The sequence below is a fragment of the Anopheles maculipalpis genome, chromosome 3RL, assembly GCF_943734695.1.
Source record: "Anopheles maculipalpis chromosome 3RL, idAnoMacuDA_375_x, whole genome shotgun sequence".
In the NCBI taxonomy this organism is placed as follows: domain Eukaryota; kingdom Metazoa; phylum Arthropoda; class Insecta; order Diptera; family Culicidae; genus Anopheles; species Anopheles maculipalpis.
Window position 1 is genome coordinate 82,364,845 of NC_064872.1, and position 26,140 is coordinate 82,390,984.

The window sequence follows — 26,140 nt, forward strand, 5'->3', positions numbered from 1 at the left end:
AGTGAAAAATAACGATTGTTTTTTGTTGGTTTGATGCTGGTGTAGCGTTGAAGTGAATTGGCTAGTTTTACTTTGAAAGGTTCTTAAGCTTTAAATCCGGTTCCGGTGCCGTGATCTGAAGTGTGATTCATGCATTAAACGTTTGCGGGGATGGGGAAAAACATGTTAAAATCTGGTGTTTTTACGGTGTACTGATTACAGATCGGATATTCAACCTTGCAGATTAATGAAGTGACATAGTGGCAGCGAAATCACGCACGGATCTTAACTAAATGTTCCACTCGTTTAATCGTTGTTTGTAATTTTGTAAGGAACACATTTTCTTTCCCTGGTAAAATAATTTTCCTTTCGCGATCGCCAGATTAGCTATCCACGAGGCCGATTTTCCTCCTTCGCGATCCTCGCGCTTTTCCGCGTTACGTCACGTGGCTCATTCTCACCAATACTCACAAACATACATACACACGCATAGTCGTGGTAGAATTTTCGGTTAAAATCTAAAAATAAAAATCAGCAAACATTTTTCGTTCATTCCGTCGCGCTTCGACATCGGTGCTGTGGTTGGATTGGGTTAGGAGCTGTTATTTTGCTCGCACGATCATTTGTATCGTTTTGTTTGTGTAGCAGGTACATTGCATGTGTTTGTTTGTGTGTGTTTATATGTGATCGTTATTGCCCATCCTCGCTTCTGCCTCTTGCCGCTCAAGTGGAAAACCGTGTTTTTCCTGACCTCGCACTATCACTTCTCACTTTTCCCGGTCTCAGAAGCTCTCCTTCCGGTTCCGCCCCAAAACGAAAACTTCAAGCACGATTTACGTGGGACAAATGTGAGAACAGTTTTTGCGTGTGTATTCTCTTCTTCTTCTTTTTTTTTTTGGGTTTCACTGACCTGCTCTTAAAATCCGATCGTCTGCCAGAAAAAAGAAACTCGTTGTCGTTGGCGAGAGTTCTCGAAGGTGTTTCAGTGCGCAACAAAAACCCATTGAACCGTTTATTGTATAAAAGTGATTAGCTGTACTCCATCCAACAGTGCCAGTAGTGATGTGATAGTGTGGAATAAGTCTAATCCTTCTTGATGAATCTTCTTCCTTTCGACAGGATTAAAAGGTGAAGCAAGTCCAGCGTGTTTAATCGGGCAGGCATTTCTACTTCGCCAAGTTTCTGCAAAACAGGTGGAAAATAAAATACACCCATAGCCAGTGCCAGTGTATCAGTGTGTTTGCGTAAGCGCCAAATTGTGTGCACTAGTGTGAATCGCAATTGAAGTTGAACAGAAAAAAGGCTTCTCGTTGGGTGGTGGAGAAAATCTTTCTCTATTACACCTAGTAAGCAGCAAGTTTTAATCCTTTTTCAGCGAAGACGCTCTTTGTGTCCAGTGCGAGTCGAAGAAACAGGCTTCTGTGTGTAAAAAGGCGCTTTTCGTCTTCAATTTCGCAAGGTAAGTTAAGACTAAGATTTCAAACAAGTTCACACCTACCACGGGAAGCGTGTGCGAATCGAGCGACTAGCAGGACAATCCAATCTGTTCCCGTACGTTGGGGTAAGGGTGGAAAACATAAATAAAACCAGGAGGATATTGAGCCAGATAGCAAGAAGAATACGACACTATAAGAGCAGGGAAAAAAGTTGTTCGAGGGCGAGGACCAAACCAAACACATCCTACGATGAAGTACTAAAAATACGACCCGATCGTCCCAGCATGCTCTCCACCGTAACGGGGTGGGTTTTTGCATGCCAAATCGGCTTTATCTGTCTCTTTAAACTTGTGTGTGTGTGACAGAGAGAGCGAGAGAGAAGTAAAAAAAAACCAGACCAGATGCGAAATCAGTGCCGAAGGATGCTGCTAGCCATGAAGATTGGGGAGGATCAGCCCCATTTTTCCTACCGCTGCGCTTTTTGCGCTCATCTTCATTCGTGTGCTGGGTCAACACACACATACTCACGCATGCCGAAAATTGCTTCTTCACGCCTTGGAATACGAAGATCGCGTGCATTTTTTGTGTGAAATATATTTTCTTCATTATCACATTACAATACGAGCCGTAGAGCATATATTTGCACGATCGAGTTTGAACTTAAATGCTGGAGTTGAATAAACTTTTTTTATTTCTCTTACACTCTTGCATCCAAGCTGCATCCTTCAAATGAAGTTGCTGATCCGCTTAGAGAGTGTCTGCATCGGTTTCGTTTCTTTGTTGCCTCGAAGAGTCCGGTGTGAAGGAAAAGTAAAGGAATAAAACTCCACAGAGAACTGCTCAGAACCATCCAAAATTTATGGTGCGATAGCATGCGGGCCAAAGTGTGTGACATATGCAAAGCTTTGCCGGTACGGAACGAGGCACTCGGACGGGTAGGGGGACTTGATTTAAATTGCCTCCAAAACGAAATCAAGCTGCGGGTGTCTGCAAATTTCGTTGACCCCTACCATCCGCGACAGGGACGTACGGAACGAACGGAATGAAGCAAAAGGAAAACCACGGCAAGAAAATGGAGCCCCGAGAGAGGGAGACAAGCCAAGAGATGTGAAAAGGAAGGAAACAACAGAAAAAGAAAACAGAAAAAAAAAAACAACTCAGAACAACCTTAATCCCTCGAAACGCATTTGCGCACGCGCGGCGCGGTCAGCATATACGCACACAATTCGCGAAGGACTTCGCTGGTGCTGCTGCGTGCCGTTACGCGATGACTGAGGCTAAGGGGGAAAAAAAGTGCACACCGCACCAACACACACCAACACGGGGATGAAACCAGTTTAATGAGTTGCTTCTCCCAACAAACTGGTGGATAGGTCCAGAACGGTTTGTGGGGTGTGTTAAAATTAAATGTTTTCTCAAACGCGACGCCACTAGCCAGCGGGACACAGGTGGGACAGGGTTGGACGGAAGGGAAGGAACGAAGGGACCGAGGGCACGCTTATCGAAGGTGTCGCTTGTCTAGTAGTAGATGCTTCGCAACCAAGAACGAATGCCCGATCGGTGCAGGCTTCTCGATGCGCGCTTTGAATTGAAAAGCGAAAACAACCTTCTTCGCGAGAGTACTCCGGCTCGATGGCTCGACAGCTCGCGTTTGGGGGGGGGGGGGGGGGGGGGGGGGTGAGTTAGACAGGTGCTAGAGAGTGGGGCAAGAGCTCCCGGGGAGGAAAAGAGAAAATAGAACTGTTGCGTACGAAAGTGAAGCGTATATTTAGCGGATTTGGTGGTTAGTGGTTGCCGTGTGAGCATAATTCGCAACAAAAAAAAAAGACATAAACACACACACGCAGACACAGCTCGTACTAATACCCGTACACTGCGGGTGTTTTTAGAATCAACCCTCATACACAGACAACCCCACTTTCCTTTTGAGGGGGTAGTTTCAGCTCAGTTCCTTTCGGTGTTTTCTTGCGTACGCTGTGTTTAGTCACCTACCCGCTCGAAATGCATTGCGCATGTGTTTTTTTGGAGGACACGGGTGGACAGGGGGTGATAGGGATAGGGTCAAACAAGGTACGAGGGACGCAGCTGTTCAAACACCCACGCAGGGCAGGTTCGTTCAATCGTTCATTACCCGCGGTACCGAATGTTTTTAACCGACACACACTTACACATTATACGCTAACGATGCTGGATGAGGATAAAGAAAGAGTACTGAGTGGAACTGAATGGGAAAATGAAGAAAGAATTCCCAAAGCCCTACATAATAAAGATAAATTAAGCAAGGTTTAGTTTCAACATGTTTGAGTTCAGTTTTGGGTCCTGTTTGACATTCTTTGATATAGAAAAGAAGCGGCAAACTAGATAAGGGTAGTATGGAATTACACACGAGAGTTTCTTGAAAATGAGCTAAACAGCTAACAAACCTATTGAACATTATCAACATTATACTTCAAATGGACTTCATAATTTAATGATCGTTTAAAGAACAAGATTATCAATTTTTCATAATAAAGAGAATATTTTAAGTATAATTCAACCCATTTTTTTTAATTTATCTAGTATTATGCACCGGGATAAGCAAAATGAAACAAGACAGAAACGTCTTACGAAAATTGCTCAAAATCAGTTAAAGAAGAGTAAGAGAATACGACACCGAGCAGTTACTTTAAACTAAATGAATAATAAAAAATAAGACATTATTATGAATCGACTTAATCTTAGCAGAATTCAAATTAGAGGCTTCTTAGAGAGGACTATTAGAAACGCACAAGTAGAGAATCGAGAGTAAAATTGTGGACTTGATATAAACATGAGAAAAATAAAAAGCAGGAGCATGGACTTGCCAATAAATTGGGGAATGGAAGGCAAATTCGCCTAGGATTCGCGCAATTATCTAGTGATCGATATTTGTAAATCCTCGTCGAATTTTTATTGAATGTTTGGTTTTCCAAGCTCTGCCTTTCAATTCACCTTTGGAACTCCACAAAAATTTATTTGTAGTTCGTTCTCCTACTCTCTATCAACCTCCATCTACTTGTTCGTGGTTGTTTTTAAATTCTTGTTCCAGTCTTCGATTTATGTCTCAGTGAATTGAAAGATAACATTTGATAACTAATATCTCCAAGTTGCAAAAAGCTACCTACAATTTTCGATAGATTTTTTCCAATGAAGGAAGCCTTGGTTAAGATTTTTTAAAATTATAAAGTCATTCCAAAGAGTATCGAAACTGTGGCTCATTGCCGAAAGATGAATATCATCACAACAATGTTGGCTCCCAGCAAAAAAAAAAAAAAAACAACACACTCTCCCGACGTACAACCCTTAACCTGATGACTCATGCCCTGTGCACATTGAGGTACCTAATTCTCACACACAAACACGCGCTACCGGGAGTAACAAACACATATGTTATACGCTTGCCGTATTTGCAATCCGGGCGAAAAAAAAAAAAGATCAATCAACGATCGCCAGACAGGCAAAAATATATATATTTTTCAAACGCTTGGCTACCACCCTGTACACAACCCCCCCCCCCCCCCTCCACCCTCCACTATTCTTCGCCAATGCGCCATACGGAGCCGGTTTTCATCCCGTGAAGGTCGCGGGCGAGCAATTCCGTTCCTTCCGTTCCGACCCAGCCAAACCGGTGGAATTTCAAGTTTAAACCGAATCATTTCACACCTTTTCTCCCGGCCGGAGTTTGCGTCTCGCCACTGCTTCTTCGGGTTGGTGCTAATGTGTGTGTGTGTGTGTGTGTGTGTGTGTGCATGAGCCTCACAAGAAACCCGGCAACATGGATGTTCTTTAGCGCGAATGAATTTAGCATCACATCCAATCCGCATGTGGGTTGCAAATGGACGCATTATGTGCGGTACAAATTAGCTCGCTTCTTTTTTTTTTCGACTCCACACCATCATTACGTTATGATTGCTCCGTATTTTCTTTACAACGTGAAGACAGCGAGAAGCAGCTACGAAATGAAATTATTATTGTGTGAAGGAATGCAGTGCCATTTTGCCAATGAAGGACTCACAGAAAACACGATGGCATGAAGAGAGAAGAACTTTGGGGTTTAAAAATAACTTTGTTATCTTGATCCCAATTCGGAAGGTCTTTACCTTTCGAATGGTCCTTTCCTGTCGAGAAAATTACAAATTACACGTAGGCATAAGAAGATGGTGCTCAATGGTGATGTAGTACAATACCTTTCATTTCGAAAACTGAAAGACATGAGGATAATAAAATAGAATTGAAACCTGCAAACTGTTTTCGTTGTTCTCAATAAACAAGCAGCTCGTTGATTTTATCTCATTCCTTATGTCAACGGCTTACTACTCGCAAGACTGTCGGGGGACGTTTGTCACCGCATCACCCAGAACCATTCGCAACGCAAACATTCTTGAGCCAGCAAGCCTTGACATGTGAACGCCCCGTTTGCACCATCCTGACCTACAAAAAGGAAGGGGAAAAAAATCTAAGAGCTCCGAAAAATCAACCAAACACCTCCAACAGTCACATCCATCATTTCGCGCACACCTTCGCCGGCGATAGAACCAAAATTTTCCCCTCAGTTACGCCATCCAAGTTATTTCTCAATGGCGCCCTAGCATAACCCTAACCTAATTCTATCTCGGTCAGAATCGGAAGATGTTGTAATCTGGCTGAAGGTAAAGCATTATTTATAATTTTGCTACAGGGCCCACGCGTTCCGTGGTTTAAAAATAATGTCCGCCAGCATAGTTTCAGCCAGTTGGAACTCACATGCTCTAGAGGCCGCATTTCCTCGGCAAAGTGGTTTTGCCGGGGTGCTGGGAGAGGGGAAGCATTGGCAGGCTAGTAACGCTTGCGCCCAGCCATCCCATCCTACAAATTAGACCTTTGAGGTCACGCGCCACGTCACGTTGGGGATGGAAAAGGACAGCAAGGGATGACAGCTTTCCGCGGCACAATCTTCTGCCTCGTCTTTCTGCAAAAAACGGTGGACGAGTTTTGTCATCCCGTTTCGAATGTTCATTTTATTTTTGCCACCCCACAAATACTTTTGCGCCCCATGATCGAGTTTTTCACGGGTGCGTCAGAAAACGGATCTGTTCTGACTAATTTTAGCAAAAACCGTGCAGCATGCGGTAACAAACTAAGGCGCAACAAGCAAACACAGACGGAACAAACACCAGCGAGTGGTAGATTTAGTGAACCAAAATTCAAGAGGAGGGTGTTTTTCTCTTCTAATTGATGGGATTATGGGCGCTTTTGTTGTAGCCTGTTTTGTTCAGAGAGCTCTCCCGTTGATGATTGATGGTTTTTTTTAAATTCCTATAATAACATACTTACTAATGTGTTCCATGGTGTTTTTCATTCACAAAAAAAAACTTCAATTTTTTGTCCTGGTAAAATATTTATTTAAGGAAATTTACAGCTCTCCCTTATCAGAGTACTATAACACAACTTGTCCATACCAACCGTGCGTGCGTCCAGGAAATGGCAAACTTTCCTACGCACCGTTACAACACAAAATCCAAAACATCACACACACGGGACGATGTGCGCCAGGTCATCGTAACAAAAAAATCTATCAAAGTAAAGTCACCCAGTTTCACGTACTTGTGGTTTGTTTTGCTGCGAAGCGACACACGGCGACGTGACTGTCCGGCGTGTCCGGTCTGGTTCAGTACGGCGATAAGATAAGTGTTCATTCGTCAGCATTCTGACGACTGCCGGGCTGGCTCTTTGCTTTTCAATAGTGCTTGGAACGGAATGCTTAGGGCCTCGATAAATAACCACCGCGTTCTTTAATCGTATTTGCGCATTGCTTAGCTGTACGTCTTGGACAAGTAGTGACCCTTTTTCTCCCTTCGGTGGATGGTCTTTTCGTTGCATTTAGCTGCGGCATGAACTACTTGAAAGTGCAAAACAGCTTTGACAGTGTGTAGCGTTGCGTTAATTTTGTTTGATTTTATTCTTAAGTCGTGTACAGAAAGTATTCATCGAAATAGTTGATAATTTGATTGAGTTTAGTTGAAGAGTTTTAATGTGATTTCAGCATTTTCATTTTGTCACTCTAGTTTTGTACATTTATTTAGTTTAAAATTACTTTTTTATACTCTTTTCTTAAGAGGTATTTTAAAAGAACTGTACGTCATACTTAACAGTAAATTAAAATGTTTTTCAAAATTGTGTTAAAAACATTCCATTGTTAATTTAACTACATTTACTGAAATTTTCAAATTATACACATAAAAGTATCGTTTTTACAGATTGTTTTGTACGTATTGCTAATCACGTTAATATTTTTAAATTATTCTCATTCAAAAATGGCATAATCGTATTGCTAAATTGATCTTCCTTTTCACAACTTTTAATTATGGCTGTTTACCATGAAGACTATGAACAACAACGCGAGAAACGCTGTAAAGTGCATTACGATGCAAGAGCACAGTAAAACAGGATACCTTAATCTCTCTTATCGCAAGCTATCGATTGTACACTTACCACAGCAAATCGATTTCCCTGAATTCGACTGACTCATAAAATGGACAAAAAACGAGCTATAGATAATGAAACAGAAAATACCCCTCGACCATTAGCGACACCGTATGCATACGAAACATTATGTTGCAAAAGGTTAATATTACACTGCAAAGCCTAATCAATGTTAATGTTTTTACTTTCAGCATTTCGTTGCATCTACATAACTCATAAGGTAAGTGCAAGTGAAGGGTGTCAAGCTCACATTGCGTTCCACGTGATGTTTATGAATGGGATGTGCTACATCTGCTGCAGCGGTTTGCAATGTTGAATTCCGTATGCTAATTAGACTTGACAGTTTGTTGGAAAAAGAGCGGTTGTGTAGCTGTGTGCCTAACCTAACCGCACTCAACGGTCGATTAATCTTGCGTTGCATATGAGCAGCTAGGCGGCATGAATGGACTCAAGCCAAGCCATCGAAAAATAGTGTTCGATTGAGAACGGAAATGATACATCAACACGAGCAGTGAGTCCAGTACGATTTGCCAAATTTAATTAACTTTGACCATTGGATAGATGGAACGGGCGCAAGTGACATTGATCGGTTGGGAAAACAGGCTCCTCACCAGACCAGAGTCTTCTTTTTATCTCCATTTCAACTGCTCGTTATGCGCAGTCAAATTCAATCTTCAGTAGCAACTGTAATTCGTTTTGGAGCTCTCGTTCAATTTCCCTTTACCCGGCACATAGATTGAAGTAAATAATCTGTTTTTACTCGACCGCAGTCTAAACAGAACGGACCCTTACAGATCCACCAACATTATGATCATCCGCATCGTACCAGCGAAGCTTGTGAATGTGAGCTGAAACTGGGTCAACTCAAGTGATTCAGCGGTGCTCTTCGAACATGTTGAGTAAGCGATCGAAATCGGAATCAATAGATGATTTTTTTTTTTATTTTGGACATCTTTCTCAATCACTTCTTACAACCTAACCTGTGAAACATTTGAAGGAGTCGAGAGAAAATCAAGTCGTTAAACCATTGACACAGCCGAACCGGGAATATTCACTTTCGCAAGCAAGCTTACGCAAGAAACGGAGACCACTGCCACGCTTTTTTGTTCTCCCCCCGTGCGTTTTGCGTCATGCTGACGCAAGTTTAGCAAATAAACATTAAAAAAAAAGGAAATCATATGTAAACGCATCCCGCACGTCATGGTTAATGGCAAGCTGATCCGTCTGGTTTCTTTGGCTTTCTGCACGCTAAAGAAATGGAAGACACTGCTTCTGAACCATCGAAGAATGTCTCGCCGACGACGTGGCTTAAGATGGATTACGTTGTGATGAGCGTGTGTAAAGAATACTCGAGAAGATTGATGCATGGCTGGGTGATCTTGGTGACTAAATTGGTATGATTTACTTTTCCTTTCTTCGTCGCACATGTTCTGAGATCGCTTTCACTTTTTTGTTAAGTTGGCGAAAGATCAACACCGACCAGGATGTGATCGAGGGAGCATCGCTGACTGTACCGCGAAGTCATTGTTTGTGAGGATGTTGAAAAGGGAAGTACTGCTGCCCTTGAACCCTCAATTGGTCATCACGGTGAAGCGGATGTCATCGACAGCCACACTACGGTTTGTGCTTTGTTTCTCAACACCTTGCACTTGTCGCTATCGTTTAAGGATGCCCAATTCGTTCAAAAACTGTCAGAAGACAGCTAATTATGGTGTTATTGAGAAGATCCATTCCCGATGTTGAATTTACCGATACAAAGATGTCAACCCCATCGTGAGTGTTCGAAAATAGATCTCACGAGTTGTTGTTCTCGCGGTGTTTGTATCGGAAGAATCTTTAAACTCTAGTGACTCGTAGTTTCTTACATAACAAACAGCTCACCCACCCCCTATTGAGAACGGGTTGGAAAAACAAAACTCATTTACCCCTCCTGTTTTCCAACATCCACCAACGATCGATGGGAAAATCGATCCCACTGCCAATTTGACCGTGGCGGCACCAAGTCACCACGATCGTTCTATTGTGAGCGCACGGTGAGTGCCACCGATACACGCCGTGCGCAGATGACACGCGCAACGAAGCGTATTTCGCGCCAAGACTTGGACTGTGGGCTGTCCGCCACCGGTATGAATGTTTATTTGAGTCGAACGGAAAAATGATCTCCCCGTTCGCCCCACGTTCTGATGCAATCGCACCAGTGCTCGTGTGCGTTTGTGTGTGCTTACATGGAAAACATGTTTCTCGCGACCGAAGCGTGAGTGAGTGGAAGGAAATGCTGAAGATTTGGGTGGATCAGGGATGGACGAAAGGATTAGCAAAGCAAAAAACGGCACAGCTCGCAATGGGGATTGGTCTTAAAGGGTATAATTAGAACACTGGTTTTCTGGCTATTACAGCGAGTGATGTTTGTGTCCGGTTCACCGTCGGTTCGGTTTGGCAATGGGAAGGAATTTTTCAATGAGGTAAAATTTACGAGTGGGTATTTTGTAGTTTGTGTGGGGTAAAAACTGGGATAAAAGATGAACGATTGATTTTCTGTATGTTATGTGGCGCTTCGCATGTTGTACGCCTTGAATTGGTTGTGAGAAAGTATTTATTGGCTCAGTTAATCATTTTTCATCGGGCGAATATTCTTTATGATGTTCTGTGAAATAGTGTACGTGAAACACTTCTAAACAGAAATGAAACAAATTATTCACATTGGCCATAAATTGCACATAAAAGATCATTTAATGTGCATGAAAAAATAATGCAGAATTGTTCCGTTCTCATTTTAAAGTCTGCGATGCCTTTTAATTGACCATAAACTGAAAAAGGACACATACTTTTTAAACAAAATTTTATGAGAATCGATCTTAAACTAATGCAATCAGATACGACAAAAGCATTAAGAAGAAATTCTCAATTTCTAGATAGGTTTGCCGATAAATAAATTATAAAATAGGCTATTAAAACAAAATCTTGAACGTTAACTCACTATTTTTGTATGATATTTCAAAGTCAAATATTTCTACAATACGAAAAACCTTATTGTACGGCTAACAAAAAGCTAAAACAATTTTATTAAATCTGAATTAATCGGTACCAAATTCATATTCCACTTTATTTACAATCCTACAGTTTGAGAAAAGTTGTCCAATATTATTTATTGGACCACGAAATATTTGGCCCGAATTGTTAACTACCCCGTTGGTGGTGTGTATATTTCTCATTCGTACGTGGGCTGAACAGAACTCTTAATGCTTTGTGTTAAACCCAACGCAATGATCATTACTCTCTTTTTTATTGTAACGATCCAGTTTCCATCGTTCTGCTGCAATCCAGCTGGAGCAGACAAAACAACATCAGCAGCAAACCAACAACATTTGGTTGTTGATTTTCCTCTTTCTTATCCTATTTGCGAAGGGTGTTGGTTGTAAAGTGTACAGCATCTCACAGCAGAAAGAAAGAAAAAAGGTCAAATTCCTCCGCATTGTCACAAACCCCACCGGGACACCGTACCGAACGCAAGCCGATCGATGATCGCAATTTCGGAAATGAAGTGAAATTCGTTTCCCTTTCGGAGCCAAAAATAAAAGCACCACTTGCAAGCTGCCCACGACGATGACGACGTTCCACGGGCGTGCATTTTAGCACGCTATCCGTTGCGCCCTTGTGCCCGGAACATCACGAACCGGACGCCGCTATTCTATCTCCGTCGGCCGGGCAAACCCCGACGAAGGCGAAGCATAGATGGGAAGAACGTAAGAAGCAACCCGGACCCCGGTTGCTGACCTCAAATGCAAGTGAATGCACGCTGCACCGCTCGAATCACATCCGGTTGGAACGTTGATCTTCCTATTCTTGCACTGCACCATTACGACAAAAAGAGTCCTGCAATTGGGCTAGATCGATTGGTTTCGCAGACCCGAGACCGATGAAGGGTCCGTGTTTAAATTAAACTCCCAATTCCCTGCAACGCATTGGTGCAGCAGCCTTGCTGGGTAATTATGTTAAACAAAGCGCGCTTAATACGTGCTCGGGGACGCGTCTGCATCATTGCAACGTGTCGGACGTGCGCAGGACCAAAACGGAAGGACGTGACTGGATCAATACAGTTGATCGGTGTTGATCTGGGTGCTGCTTTAGGTTGAGAATGGGAGGGACCACAGAGGACACACGCTGGTGTTTTTTTTTTCTTTTTCTCCCCTGCCCATTTGCTGCCATTTATGCAAATAGCGAGAGCGACGAAAGCTCAAGCAAAAGGGCGTCGGGATTTGCGTGCCAAAAAGTGGTTCTGATCGTGTCGAAGACGGCAAGCGACGGGTGGGAATAAAAAAAATGCAAAGGGCTGCAATTAAACGTAAAGGATGAATGATTTACAACCCGGATGAAACTCAAGCGAGCCCATCCTTCTCGGTTGGATGTAAGGCTAAAATGTACGAACCTGCACGCAAGTTCGTGTGTCGTGTCGGGAAGATGCAGAAATTTCTCTTTTCACAGAAAGGGCGATCGATTTGCTGGTGGTGATACGGTTGTTGGTGCACGACGGGGTGAAGATTTATTTACTTAAGGGCGTTTCGTGGTGCTTTAAATATTGCGCCCTTTTTTTATCGATCTGAAAAAGATGGAAAAAATCGTGTTGAAAATTAGTACATTTTTGACGTTATTTTATATTTTACGACAATTGGACAAAACCCCACTGGAATGTCAAACGATCCATGATGTAATATAATAACGTTTTAAAAAATTTCAAATCAATGTCATTAAAATAATCAAAATCGTTTAGAAGAAAGCATACTCACGGTCATTACATTAAATCTCGGTCAATTTATTGTACAAACCCAAACGTCCCCAACACCAATAGGTTGCCTTGTTTGCAAGATGCACTCGAACGCTCCCTTCCCATTTTTGCTTCACTACCACCGATGCATCGTTCAATTACGCCTGCCACATACCACGGTTGACTCTTCCAACCGCGAACGTGACGAAGCTTGAAGGGTCCAATTTTCAACTCTCGTTTGAAAACCCACAACCAGCTGATTCATCATCGCGCTCTTCGCGAAAATGATTGACTGCCCTTTTTCTGCGTTTTTTGTTTTTGTTGCGTTCGGCAGTCTACCACCATTACTCACTCACTCCAAACCCATAGTGAACCTTTTCCACAAGCATACCCTAGCGTGTAACCTTTCCATCAGTATGGCAACCCGAAGAAGCGACCGTTGATTTCGCAAAGTGAGCAATAAATGTGCACAACGGCAGAAGACCCGAGCATTGCTGCTCCCAGGGTGGGCGCTGGGTGATGATTCTACCCATCCACCGAACATCGTATGCATACGTGCGTGTGTGTGTGTGTCGCTAAGTGGTTGCCCCTGCTCAAGCAGGCGAGCAGTAGCTTGTTTTAAAAATAGGTCGCCGAACAGAAATCGCTAGAAAAACGGCTAGATGGGAAAGTGATGTGGGATCCTGGGATACCACCGACTGCCTGCGTCTAACGATTACATAGTAACTGGCAAGGCAAGGAAAGAGACTCCTGAATCGCAGGTGGGCCCCGTGCAAAGGGTGCAGACAAACAAACAGACCGAGTGTTCGAGCCGACAGGCGAATGTGAGACGTTCAATGTCAATGTTAGAGACCTGACAGCTTGTAGGAGAAGTAAGGCTCAAGGGACGGGTGTTTGGAGGGTGCATCTACCACACAGTTTGGCGACGCGTTTGGCTGCGTTTTGAGCCACACTGGTGATGATTTACACATGGGTCATTAAATAATTATGCTTGACGTTGACGTCTGTGTGGCCTTTAAGGGAGGAATCTTACTCTCTTGTGGGATGGTTAGTAAACGACGAAAATTGGGTCATTGTAAGGGATGCCAAAAACAACCAAGGGCATCATTGTTGGTTGCAAGATGTGCAAATATTCATAGTAATGGACAACATGTGGATGAAAATTATGAGAAAAGTAGAAACTTCTCTTAGATTGTATCATCCGGTGAACATATTTAGGCCATTAAATTTATAAATTGTTGTTATTTCTAAGTTAATCTGTTAATTTCTAATTTATTTTTAAATAATTCCAAAAAAAACAGAAACCCAAACCCTGTCAGATACTTCCCAACCAACAGGCAACAGATTGTGACTTTCTTGATCGCAATCAATTTCTCTCGCAAATGGAATCACACACAGGCGGAAAAATTTATGCCAGTCGATGTGTTATGACTGCCCGTGGAAGATGCACCAGTTCAAAATAAATCAGTCTACTAGAACGGTTACGTTCACATGTTCACCAATGCAGCCGGACAGTTAGCTGGGATTGCATTTCTTAATGAATCATCAACCGTTCGTCGCAAGAGCTCTCTTTCTTCTGCCGTTGTTGCCACCGTGTAGCTGCCTGTGATGGCCATAAACTTATGGGCGATGAAACACAAATCTGACAGCACAAATGGGTGCGTTAAATCGACCGGTACCGGCGGTATTGGGTGCGATGAGTTGCTCCAGAATATGGAATAATAAATTCGATGCACTAATGAGATCGCATCAGACGGGACTTTAATGTTGGAGCTAGATCACGTTACCGTGGCGCAGTGCTGTTGTGTCTGATTGTTTACGTGGGTTAACTGGTGCATGAGTTTGTGGCTGGTATCGAAGTGGTTTAGAAGGGTATTTTGGTGAAGGGAATAATTAAGACATTTTTATCTAATTTTTTTTAAAACCATCGCACAAGTGGCGATGAAGGGTATAGCGTTATTGATATTCAAAAAAATAATGGCTGTATAATTTAATTGGTACTTAAAAAATTCTTTTGATTTTTCATTTAATTTTTTATCCAATCAAAATTCTTTAAACTGCCTTAAGAATATTTACTGATACAATGAACATGAAATTTAACAGTCTGTGAATAAATTTAAATCGTTCTTAGTCCCTGAAAGCTTCAAAATATACAATACAAACAATGAAATATAAAATTACCTCACAGATCGATCAAACTTTTGTTTTTCAACCAAAGACTAGCTCAGACACTTCCAAACGCCATTTTCCCTGACGTTGCAGAAAGTTCATCCAGCAATCCTTCTCTTGTGCCGGGTCCCATCTCCCAAGCGCACTCGTAACAACTTACTAAATCATCACCTTACAACGGCCAGAGTGGCAGCTAAATGGACGCTTGTTAACGGTCACCAACAAGGCCCCGTTCGCTGTACGATCCAAAGTGTCAACGGAATCGTCACCGTAGACACCTTGAACCATCACCATCGCCCACCCACCCACGACCACCCATGACTACACCCCGCTCGGCTACACTGCGCTCCTCACAAAAAAGGGTTCAGTGCACCCGATCGTCGTCGTCAGGTTACTTCATGGCCGGTAATCTATGAGAAATCTCACGATCCAACCGCACATTCGAGCGCGCCATTTAAAACTCCGTCTGGCGTGCTGCCCTGTCGAACCATTCTTCCGGCCAAGTTGCTTCTTCCGGCCGAAGTTGTGCAGTGGCGCTGTTGGCGAATATACCGGCTCGATAAATGATGTTAATTTTTTCTTCAGAGCGTGGATTTCATCTGCAAAAACGCTGGCATGGTTGAACTTCTGCGCTACCATCAGCTTAGAATCAACTGCAGATTCTTGAAACAGTTGGCGCAAAATGGAATCGTTGCGCTTCACACCCTAACCCCCGCAGGAAGAAGTTCGAGTTCAAGGGATTGAGGCGCCGTGTGGTGCTGAGAACAATTCTTAAATACTGGGAAATAATTGTTTCACATCCTGCGTTTGTTCGCCGTCGTTCGACCGGTTTAATCGTGCCGTTCGATCATTTGGCTTGCAATGCTTGTGCGCGGGCGAGAAAAAGGGTTGGATGGATGGACGGGGGGAGGTGGGTTGGATTCACCTCTTCTGCTTTGCTGGTTGGTATGTGATGGTTCGTTGGTAATACGATCACTTTCCATTGCAGCGAGTGCAACCGAAGAGTAAATAAAATTCTTCACACAGTCGACAGACAAACACGCAACGTTCTTGGTTTTTAAAATAAACCTACTTTGGTCAAACAATGATCTCATGTTTTTGTGAAGCATACATCTATTTGAAACAGTGATTTAAAATAATTTAAGTATTTTTGAAGTTGACAATTTTCAACTATTGTTTATAAAGAAATATGATTTAAAATATTGCATTTTTTCCATAAAATAATGCATCATATTGCACAAACGATTGCATTTTCTCTTCATTTTTTTCGTAACAAAAGAAAATTTTCAGTCAAACGAAATTACCGTATTCATGCCGCAATTATTTCATTCATCTGCTTCATTCACCCTTCCAATCCCTTGAGCTCCAGGTTGGGAAAGCCGGCGTGTGAAATACGCCTTTCCACGCTGTGACAGAATAAATGCATTCCTTGGTGGAAACTGAGTAACGGCCACATCCCAGTGCGTTCCCAGTGGAAAAAAAAAAACACAGCCTTAGGCACAGGGACCACCCTAAATGCTGTCGATTTGCTGGTCGCGATTTGTGGCACGCTAGACGGGCAGTCTTCGTTCAAATGGGATAACGACTTGTGGCAGAGCATTTCGTGTAAAAGGAAAAATCAGAGCACCGGAGCTGTAAAGCTGTTTCGAAATCGGTGTTTGTTTTTTTTTTTTTTCCTGGAGCCTTTCCAACTTCGACACTCACCGGCTTCAAAGTGTTTGTCACGCGATGAGTTGTTCACTTTGTGCCACTCGTTTTAGTGGTGATGAGTTTCATTTTCATTCTCAACATTTTCAACCGCTTAAGGTTGGAGCCGGATCAGGTTTGACTGTCTTATTTCAAACCTGATCGAGTTGGACTTTAAATATGAAGACCATCCCTTCCTTTGTCTGTTAGAAAGGGTTTTTCTAAGTTAAGGTAATTTACACCAAACCCATCTGCTTATCGTCTACGTTTAATGGACAGGAGGAGTTTGCTTGTTAGCTTATTTGTACTACTTGACAGAAAAATAAGACACACACACACAACATGAAACAGTTTACCGTTGAGTCACCGTGACGGGTTTTTGCACCAATTTCATCATTACTACGCTTCTGAAGCTTTCCTGTGCGACCGCACCGTGTAAGTGCAAAAAAAAAGGGACCAGACTTCAGTTTTTTAATGCGGCACCCAAGAGCTCCGTGGCGGGCCAGGAAGCAAAGGGACAGGAATGTTGAGCGATGCAGAAATAGTTTCAATAAAAACTGGCAAAACAAAACACCCGCGAAACCGCGCACCGGTCTAAATGACACCGGTTTTTGCGTCTATGATGTCACGCAGAACCGCATAAATGGTTCCGTCGCGGAAAAAAAACACATATACACACACACACTTACATGCACCAAGCGAGGGTTGGCTGACAAAGCGGTAAGCTTATTGCAAATGAAATATGATTATGATCTACGGCTGAACGGTACGGAGCAGTTGCAGTGGTAAGTTAATTTATCAGTTAAAAAGGAAAGTGTTCGCAATGGGACAGAATTGGGGAAGTGGGGAAGGGGTAAGGGAGGTGATAAATACGAGCGAGTGAGGCGATGTCTTAAACTGGATGATAAATCAATCGGCTGAACAATGTGGTGGAAAACTTTGAGCAGTGATAATGGGCTCATTGCATGCCGCCGGTTTCTAGGTTGAGTTTCACGTAAGGAACAAACACAAAAAACTAGTTGATTAATTTTATTGCTAATGGAAACTTGAAAGAGAAAGTGTTAAAAGGTAAAGAAAACATCATTAACCATCATGGAGGATGACAACTTTGTGTTGCATTATTTATGACACATTTTAATAGCATGGACAGTGAAGAAAATGCGACTGAAGTGTGAGGAAAAATAGAAAATGGAAAGTAGTAAATAGTTTTATATTTTTAATGATGAAAGAATTTGAATATTTTAATTGTTTTGAAAATAGCAATACATTGTTATGGTTAAGTATAAATTAATGGATAATTTTTGGAATACTTTTGACCATTATAATACGTGCCTCACTTGCTAGTTTTGTATAAAAAATATGTTTTTTTATTGGAACGTTCATCTTGTTATAATCTTTGCTATAAATGCACACTTTACCCGTTTTTCTCACCTTTCATTCTTTATAGCAAACCTCCCATGCGCTCAAGGAAGTTTTCTTTTTGCCCACTCACTTCCTTATAGACACTTCCATCCTTCTAGACACCTTCCTTTAATTTGCATGCAATTATTCCCCATTAATAGTAGTCGACGAGTAAATGAGCGCATCCTTTATACGACGGCCCTATTCATCCATCGTCATTAGATCACACGTTCACCCCATCTAACGTGGACAATCTCGACAAACTTTCTTCCTAGAACCACCCGCTGTGGAGAGACACTATTGAAAATCACCATTAATCACGCCATCGCTAGCTGACGCACGGACAGCCCGGCTCGACAGGCCTTGAAGTGGCGTGTAAGAGGGCTAGATAAAGGGAAGAAATCTTTTGACCAACCTTCAATAGAGTGCCGTTCAGGACACGCGAAGGGATGAGCGCAGGTGAGATCGGGTTTCGGCCCCGCGCTCAATCCTGTGCAAGGGAGCGAAGATAAAATTTGCATAGCTCGAGACATCGATTTACAACGAGCAACAATTTGCCCATTACTCTCTGTCAGGTAACGCCTTTGGTTGAAGAGCATCACCGAGGCCGTCATTGAAATCGTGTCATCCTGCAGGTATGGATGGGCTAGGAATGGACGCTTTTCCACGCTTGGCAGAAACGAGCTTTACGACGTTATCATTCAGTTGACCCTCAGCACATGAAGTCACCGGTCGACTAAAACGACATACATTATGAGCGATATCTTGGGAGAAATCTTGAGGACAAACTCTGACCAAGTGTAAACGGAGTACAGTTTTGTTTATTTATCAAACGAATTCTTTATTGATCACGATTGATTATTGCACGATATCGGCAATGTTTCACGTTTAATTTATTAAACATGTTTTGTGCCATTACAGGTTTGCAAACTGTAATCGTGTGTGTGTGTTTTTATGAGGTGGGCACTAGGAAAAGCGGTTAATTATATCGCTCTCAGCGATTATACTAACGGAGACTAAACCTACCACAAAACACGTTTACTTTCATTCTGTTGCACTCGCAACCATGCAGCCGCACTCACGACAATGGCCTCATCAGCGAGTCCTGACCCCGACAACCTTCTCCTCTTGAGCAATGAGGAAGTGACGGCAGAGGTGGCGTGGGCGTTGGATGCTGGTATGTGGGTGTGAGAGTGCCGTTTTGTCACGAACGCATCGGAAAAATCCATTCTCCCGAGGCACACATCGCAGACCTGGCGTCGGCACTGATCAAAAGCCATCGAAGCCTCCGTAGCCTGTGATGGTCGGTAAGTGCAGAAGGCGAATGTGAAGCGCCGATGCACTTGGGTGATTGGGAGGGTAGCAAACAACACATCCTCAAGCCAATCGGGTTCGTGTCAGTGTGTAAGAAAAAAATCTTCCAACCGAACTAAACGCTATGGACGAAGGCAAAACAAATTGCCAGAACGAGAGAGTGAAAGAACGTTTGCTACACTTTGTCCACACGGGTTTAAGCATCGCAAAGCCTTCATCATCATCAACCACAACCACAACATGATTGAACTCAAATTGAAAAGCAAATAAACGCAAATAATAACCACTAAGCGGGGCCTTAGTGACTGATCGAGGGAACTTCAAACAATCACGAACACAAGGCTCGCCGAAGGAAAGTTGATTCCCTCACACGTTATACGTTAAGCACAGAGCAGCCTCTTGTCAAGAGGTTGGCAATCACGCTTCCGGGGGCATCGGTAGTTCCGGAAAGAGTACACCGTGCCTCAAGGCTATCGTGGGTTCTCCGCGCGGGTTTGTTGATGCGATGAATTGATACATCTCGTGAATGTTTGCAGTTTTATTGTAGCCTCCCGATGCGTCTCAATTGTAAATGCGATGAATAATGTATGCGTTACGGTTTTGTGTTTTTGTTTTCGTTCTAGATATGGCCAATCTCATGACAGTTCGTCTGCAGCGTGGCGATGGACAGGCCTGGGGCTTCCGGCTGCAGGGTGGCAAGGACTTCTCCGCCCCGCTGGTGCTACAGAGAGTGAGTATAGAATTTGATTTGATGTATATCGAGATCCGCTGTGTTGATTGAAGTGCAACATGAATCTTAACACAAGCAAGGAGATTTTCCTGGAAGGTTATAATAAACTTCGAACATATCACTTTTATATGGCTGTTGATGCAAGGCCACAGAACAATCGCCATTTTTTTAAACATTTTTTGGAAGATCTCCTGTCGTTCTTTCTATGTGATGACTTTTGTTTTCCTTTTGATCTGACTAAAGAAAAACAGAAAAACCATATTACTGGTTGGTACAAAAACTTGTGGCAAACTAGTTTCGCGCACTATCGTCAGCTAACTTTCGCGTGCCTGTTTGCATAAGGCCCTAATTGTTGATCATCTAATCTAACATCGCTCCCTATCCGGCGATTACGCTAAGTGCCAAGAGATGCAGTGACTACCTTGGGAACGCTCAGTACTCTACGAAGTGGCTCGCACCAATAAACCCAGCAAGTTATACGCGACAGTTCTGGTCGACGCCAAACCACCTCCAAAGTCTTTTGAAACGGCAACTGATCGCACCAATTATCATATTTTATCGTGGCCTCAACAATGTGGCAATTTTTCAATAAATTACCCTTAAAACACTCTCGTTTGGCGCGCCCACTTTGCTGCCCGATCGGTAAAGAAGGCGCCACCGCACTGGCACCTGGTTAAGTGTTAACCTAGTTTGGCACGTTTTCCTGATCAAATTTCATCACCCGCAGACTTCGTGGTGGGTTTTGGGTAGTTTTGAATTGGAAAAATGGCTGGACCTCTACATGGGTACTGCAAGAGATATATGGCTCGATCGTGGGCTTGAGAAGCTCGTTACACGTACACGATTGATCTGGACGGGAAATTAATTATCGACAGTGATAAATGCCACCAAAATGGTGGGTTTGTGTGGCGAAAAGCGAGTCCTCGCGGTGAGCCACTCCTCGTTTCACACCAACAGTGACGCTCGGCTAGACTTTTAATCCGATCGATTTATACGCGTACAGTGGTGCGGAGATATATGATCATTACTGTATTTACGAGATCGTTGCAATGGTGATTCAAAACGGGGCATAAATTTGATGGTGTTTTTTTTTTCTTCTTGCAGCGAGCGACGGAAATTAGAGCTCGCTTCTAATGCGCAAAATTATGTTCTACCATAACCCATTCGCAGACACGATCCCAGCCACAGAATGTTCCCCACAGCCAGACGCGAGCGAACATCGGCACGATTCTGTCGTCAGTCGATTTATTAAACGCTTAATTATGATTGATTCAAGCGAACCGTTGCCGATCGGCCGATTTTCGCTTCTTGCACATCGGAAAGCGATCCTTTCCGGCTGCACCTTGATCTTTCAACAGCCGACACTCTGCTCTGCTCTGATGTAGTTGCACTAATGGCGTGTTTATAATGTATGCAAATCTTCCTCACACGACGCACACCGCGGCTTATGGCGTCACCTCGCAGACCATCCACACCGATGTTTTGAGAAGGGGTTTTTTGAGGTTTATCGTCTCTTTTCTTGGTCCCCTGGTGACCAATTGGTTCGTCAAAGCAATGCACGTGCTGCTGCTGCTGTGGCAAAAACGGAGTTTAGCTGTTCGATCGTTGGGCAATCGGTGGTGGTGAGTAAGCCCTGTTCATCGATGGCAACAGGTAAAAGCTGACGATGAATAATGGCAATCGTCGGAATGTGCTAAGATGGTGTGATCTCTTGAGCTTTGACGAAAGCGTGAGTCGATTGTCGGTATTGTTATTTCCGGCAGCTGCTAGTGGGATCCGTCCCAATGCGCTTAAGTGATTATTGTGGTGGTAGATATGGATACATTGAAAGACATTTCTCTTAGCAACGAAAGATTCGTTTTGAATGGAGCTTTGTAAATGTGTCGAAATTATGAAATTTCAAGATTAAAAACAGATTCATTGTTGTGTCACAACTATTCAACTGATCAAAAAGTTCTCTTGAACCACTTTAATCATTCTTAACGATCGAACCTTATTTTTACGAGCTTCAAAGATGACTTCAAGGGACTCATTTATCATCCCTCTTATTACAAATTACACCACCAAGATTCTACGGCATTCCACCGTCGCACAAACGCACGTACGACCTGCCGATAATTGATCGTTACCATCGCACAGCCGCATGTCGCACTATTGCTACGCATTTGTAACAATAAACCCATAAAATGTTCATAAAGTACGGTTATCAATAAAACAATCAACGATCATCGTTGCTTGGGCCAAGTAAGGCACCGGTTCGGACGCCCTCCAGGTGGAAAGATAGAGCCGACCGCTCGATGTTGTCAAATGCAGCCCAAGCTGCGTGCCCTTGAACCCTAGCCAACCTTGCACCGCGGCAAACAAACGCTCTTGCATGTTGCCTTCTCCGCGCGCTGGAACGTCATCGATCGCTTCAATGCACATTGCAGCGTTGTGCAGATAGTGGAAAAAGAGAGAGAGGGAGAGAGAGATAGAAAGGAAATCCAAACACGGAACATTCTTGCAGCCCGGCACAAACACGTTTGCCTTTTTTCTTCTCACCATGCCCCGAACGCTGCTAGTTCCCTTGAGAAGTAGAAAGATAAAAAAAAACGCACATCATTTGCAACAAACGCCAAGCAAAGGCCCATGGAAGATTCAATTTCAATCATAATCTCAGCATATGGCGGCATCTTGAAAGGGGGAGTCCTCTGCCACGAGACACACGCTGTTTTAGATTGTTATGATGCCGCGCGCACCATGGAAAACATTCTTCATTTCTCTCCGGCGTTCGTAGATCGAGATACCTTAGCGGGTTGTCTGCGGGCAGCGGTGTAATTCTTGGGAAAAGTTTCTCATTCAACCGCGAGCGTGGGTCCTACATCGGTGCATCATGCACTAGTTCTATTAATTTTGTGTTAATCATCAGCAAAGCTGTTTTCCCGCGCCTGACTCCATGCATCAATCTCTGGCTGGCATCGGTCGCTTGCAGCAGTGATTAATTCACCCCATACCAGAAAGGACAAAACAGGACGAACAGCAACATTAAAACCAACGGCTGGGGTTCCAAAGTCATAAATAATATTCATTCCATCCGGGACAGGTCTTAAGTGATGTCATTTTTTTGTTTTTCCTTTTTTGCCCATTACGGACCGGCGTCCACGTGCTGGGACGGAAGCGGAAATGGGCGTATGGGCGAAAACATGGAATCGATTTATATTTGTCAACGGTGTCTTTCGGTGAAACAATGCTGTCAAGCAAACAGGTCCGAGTGCAGGTAGATCAGATCCTGTCACGTAGGGGACTTGTGTTGCAAATTTAATCCGTCTCCGTCGAATCAAATTTCGCTAGACTTTAAGACAAGTTGTTGGATCTTAGGCTGGTCTTTTAGTTTGATTTTCAGTTGGTCAGTTTTGTAAAGTTTACATATTCCGAAGTTAAAAACAGTGTACAAACGCAAGGCTTTTTCTACCACAGAAGCATATGTAGGTTCTCGGTCCAAAGATCAGCCGCCTCATGAGCCCTCCAGAAAGATTCCGGCCATATGGTCCCCTTGTCACCCTTATCAGATAAGCGAATCCGATACCAGCCCAGATGTCTGGACGCTGTTTACGGTAAGCACCAATGGGATGGGTCTAGTGAGGGACGGGACGAGACAAAAAGAACAAACCCAAACCCGAGCAAACAAACGACCGTGCCCACCAAACCCTCGTTATCTTCCAATCGGCTGTCAATAATAATCGCAATACCCGACGTTTCCGACCTCAACCAACATCAAACCGTTCGTCCACAGCCCACACCGCATTACGGTGCGTTGGCTTTATTTTGGGGTTTCGATGCAATCCCAAGCCCCGTGGGCTGACAGTGGAATTACCCACTTGTTTTCACTATCGATCGCCGGTGGTCCCGATGTACGCCATGAACCGGAAACGGGATTCGTCAGAACGGACGCAGACGAAGGTGATCATTTGCCGACCGATGGTCATAAAATGTTGCATTCAACCGTTCCGAAAGGTTGTAAAATGGTTAAGTGACTGAAAGGGGCGAAAAAAAAAAACCACATCAACCGGTTGATTGAAAGGAACACTGCAAAGATATGTCTGACGAGGACTACCTCAGGTACGTTTGCTTTGGGCAGCGTACGGAAGGCACATGGTTGAGGTTTGGTTCATGCAGTGCCGATATCTTGTACTGGCTGATGAGCAGATGTTGACAAAGGGCAATAAAATCTTGGCAGTAAAAAAAGGATGTTTTCACTTTCATAAAATATGCTGTAAGAGATGCAAAATGTTTACGTTAAGAACAGTGTTCGTCTTGTATTTGTTCGTGAGGATGTTCGTTAGTTGTTTTTTAGACATGTTCTTTCCAAATTTGGTTAAGATTTGAAGATTTAACGTTCAGCTAGGAACAGAGAGAACTCATTAGAATAGCTCTGCATTTACAAATACTTGTCAGGAGAAGTCTCAACTTAATTTATTTTAAAACTTTAAAAAACTTAAAACAGCATTATATCTTTAAAAACATTTTAATTCAAGCTGAGCTCTCATGAAACCTAGATCCTGGAGTAAAACACTACCACCAAACAGCAAAACAGGCTTTTCCCGGTGGCACACATCAGATGACTCATCATCAAGCTCTTATTTTTTCCATGGGAGCTTTCTTGCTTCTGCCGCTGATCAACCGCGCGCATACGTCATTGTTATCTGTAGCTCATAATCCCCCCTTGTCAGGCACCGTTTATGCTTTTATGTTGTCGTTTTATCTTCTTCCGAATACTTGCCTGCGCAAGACAAGGCTGACGCTTGGAAGAAGTGTGAACAACAAACCAACAAAAGTGAAGAGAGATAGAGAAACAATCCGCTCTCAATGATAAAGTGATCGAGAAGCGAAGAAAGAAGAGAAAAAACAGCAAGAACCAAAACCACACCGATACATAAAATCCTCCCCGACCATCGCTGGAATGTAGCATGATTCATTGATCGAATTCCTTTTCCGGAGCTGCGTTTCGGTGGCGTCGGGCTTGTGCTTCGCCACGCTTCCTGTCCTTCGCTTCATTTTCGGTAGGCAATGGGAAAAAAGGGACAATAAATTCCAGCGATACAAGCACGGCGGTAGACAGCGACCAAGCCGACAAGATATTCGTGGAAGCGTTCCGGGACGCTTCTCGCTGGACAATGCACATGCTTGGGTGGATGGGATTTGCTTTGCGAATGTTTAAAAAAAAATAACTTAAATTAGGCAAGCATTCAAAGTGCGTACGTTCGCATTGTCGGTGGATTGCGTAAACATTCGCGCTGATCAATTCTTTCACACTAAACGACAACAAATTGATCTCATGATTGGAGGAGGACAACGACTCGCTGGCAGCAAGGCAGCCACCACCAAGACCACCAACCACAATGGGTCTTGTTATGCGGCACACGAGTACGGTTGCGTGAAGTGTAATTGAAAAACAAAATTACATAAATTAGTGACCACCCTAGAGGGTCCCACTGTACAGCCACATTTATCGTGGCTCATAATCGCATCAGCGACCCATCACAGCTGTTTTTGCGTGAAAACCATCAACAGCACTTTACCAGTTCACCATTTACGTGCATTTTTTGGAATCAGCGCAAACATGTGTCGCTTAAGGAATACGAGGATCTCTCGAACACTCTCACCGGTATTGGGGGAAGCAAAAGCAACGCACCAAGGTAAGTGGGTTTCCGGGCGGCCAGCTTTATTTGCACATAAATTAAAACTTTTATGCCCAACTACGTTTCCCACCCAAGGCGTATGTGTTTGTGTGTGTTGGGTGAAACTTGATATCGTACGGTTTGCCCAATCGTTTTCTTCTTATTTTTACATTTTCACCCTGATAAAGCTCGTGGGAATCGAAGTTGCACCCTCGGAGCACCGGAAATGGCACCAAAATGATGGACATATGGACAAGTTTTCATATGAAAAATGGTGCGAAGTTGCTTGTAGAGCTGGCATTTATGATTTTGTATAGAATGTGGTCAAAACGATGAGAGAAAAAACAAAAATATGGATCAATGTGAAGCGCTAGAAATCATTCTACAATGTGAGACACAAGTTCAAATTTTTTATTTTAAATAGAATTGTACAGATTAAAGTGCAGCTAAAATGTACAGCATGTATAGACAATTAGCTGCGTTTTTCTTTGAATTCTCAATTAATTTTCAAAACTGGATGTGCATT

At 43.3% G+C, this 26,140-nt stretch overlaps 3 protein-coding genes across 3 annotated transcripts in view; 2 read left to right on the forward strand and 1 right to left on the reverse strand.

Moving 5' to 3' along the window:
• The window catches only part of LOC126562334 (serine protease inhibitor 2-like), a 388,794-nt gene that overhangs the window by 135,477 nt on the left and 227,177 nt on the right, over window positions 1-26,140 (reverse strand). The gene's annotated exons all lie outside the window — the stretch shown is intronic.
• The window catches only part of LOC126562624 (terpene synthase), a 224,574-nt gene that overhangs the window by 47,946 nt on the left and 150,488 nt on the right, over window positions 1-26,140 (forward strand). The window lies entirely within an intron of this gene.
• Window positions 8,081-26,140, forward strand: part of LOC126563490 (PDZ and LIM domain protein Zasp-like) — a 36,477-nt gene continuing 18,417 nt past the window's right edge. The window contains exons 1-2 of the mRNA XM_050220134.1: window positions 8,081-8,115; window positions 19,851-19,957. Coding sequence (XP_050076091.1) covers window positions 19,853-19,957 — 105 coding nt within the window. The 5' untranslated portion in view covers window positions 8,081-8,115; window positions 19,851-19,852. The remainder of the gene's footprint in view (window positions 8,116-19,850; window positions 19,958-26,140) is intronic.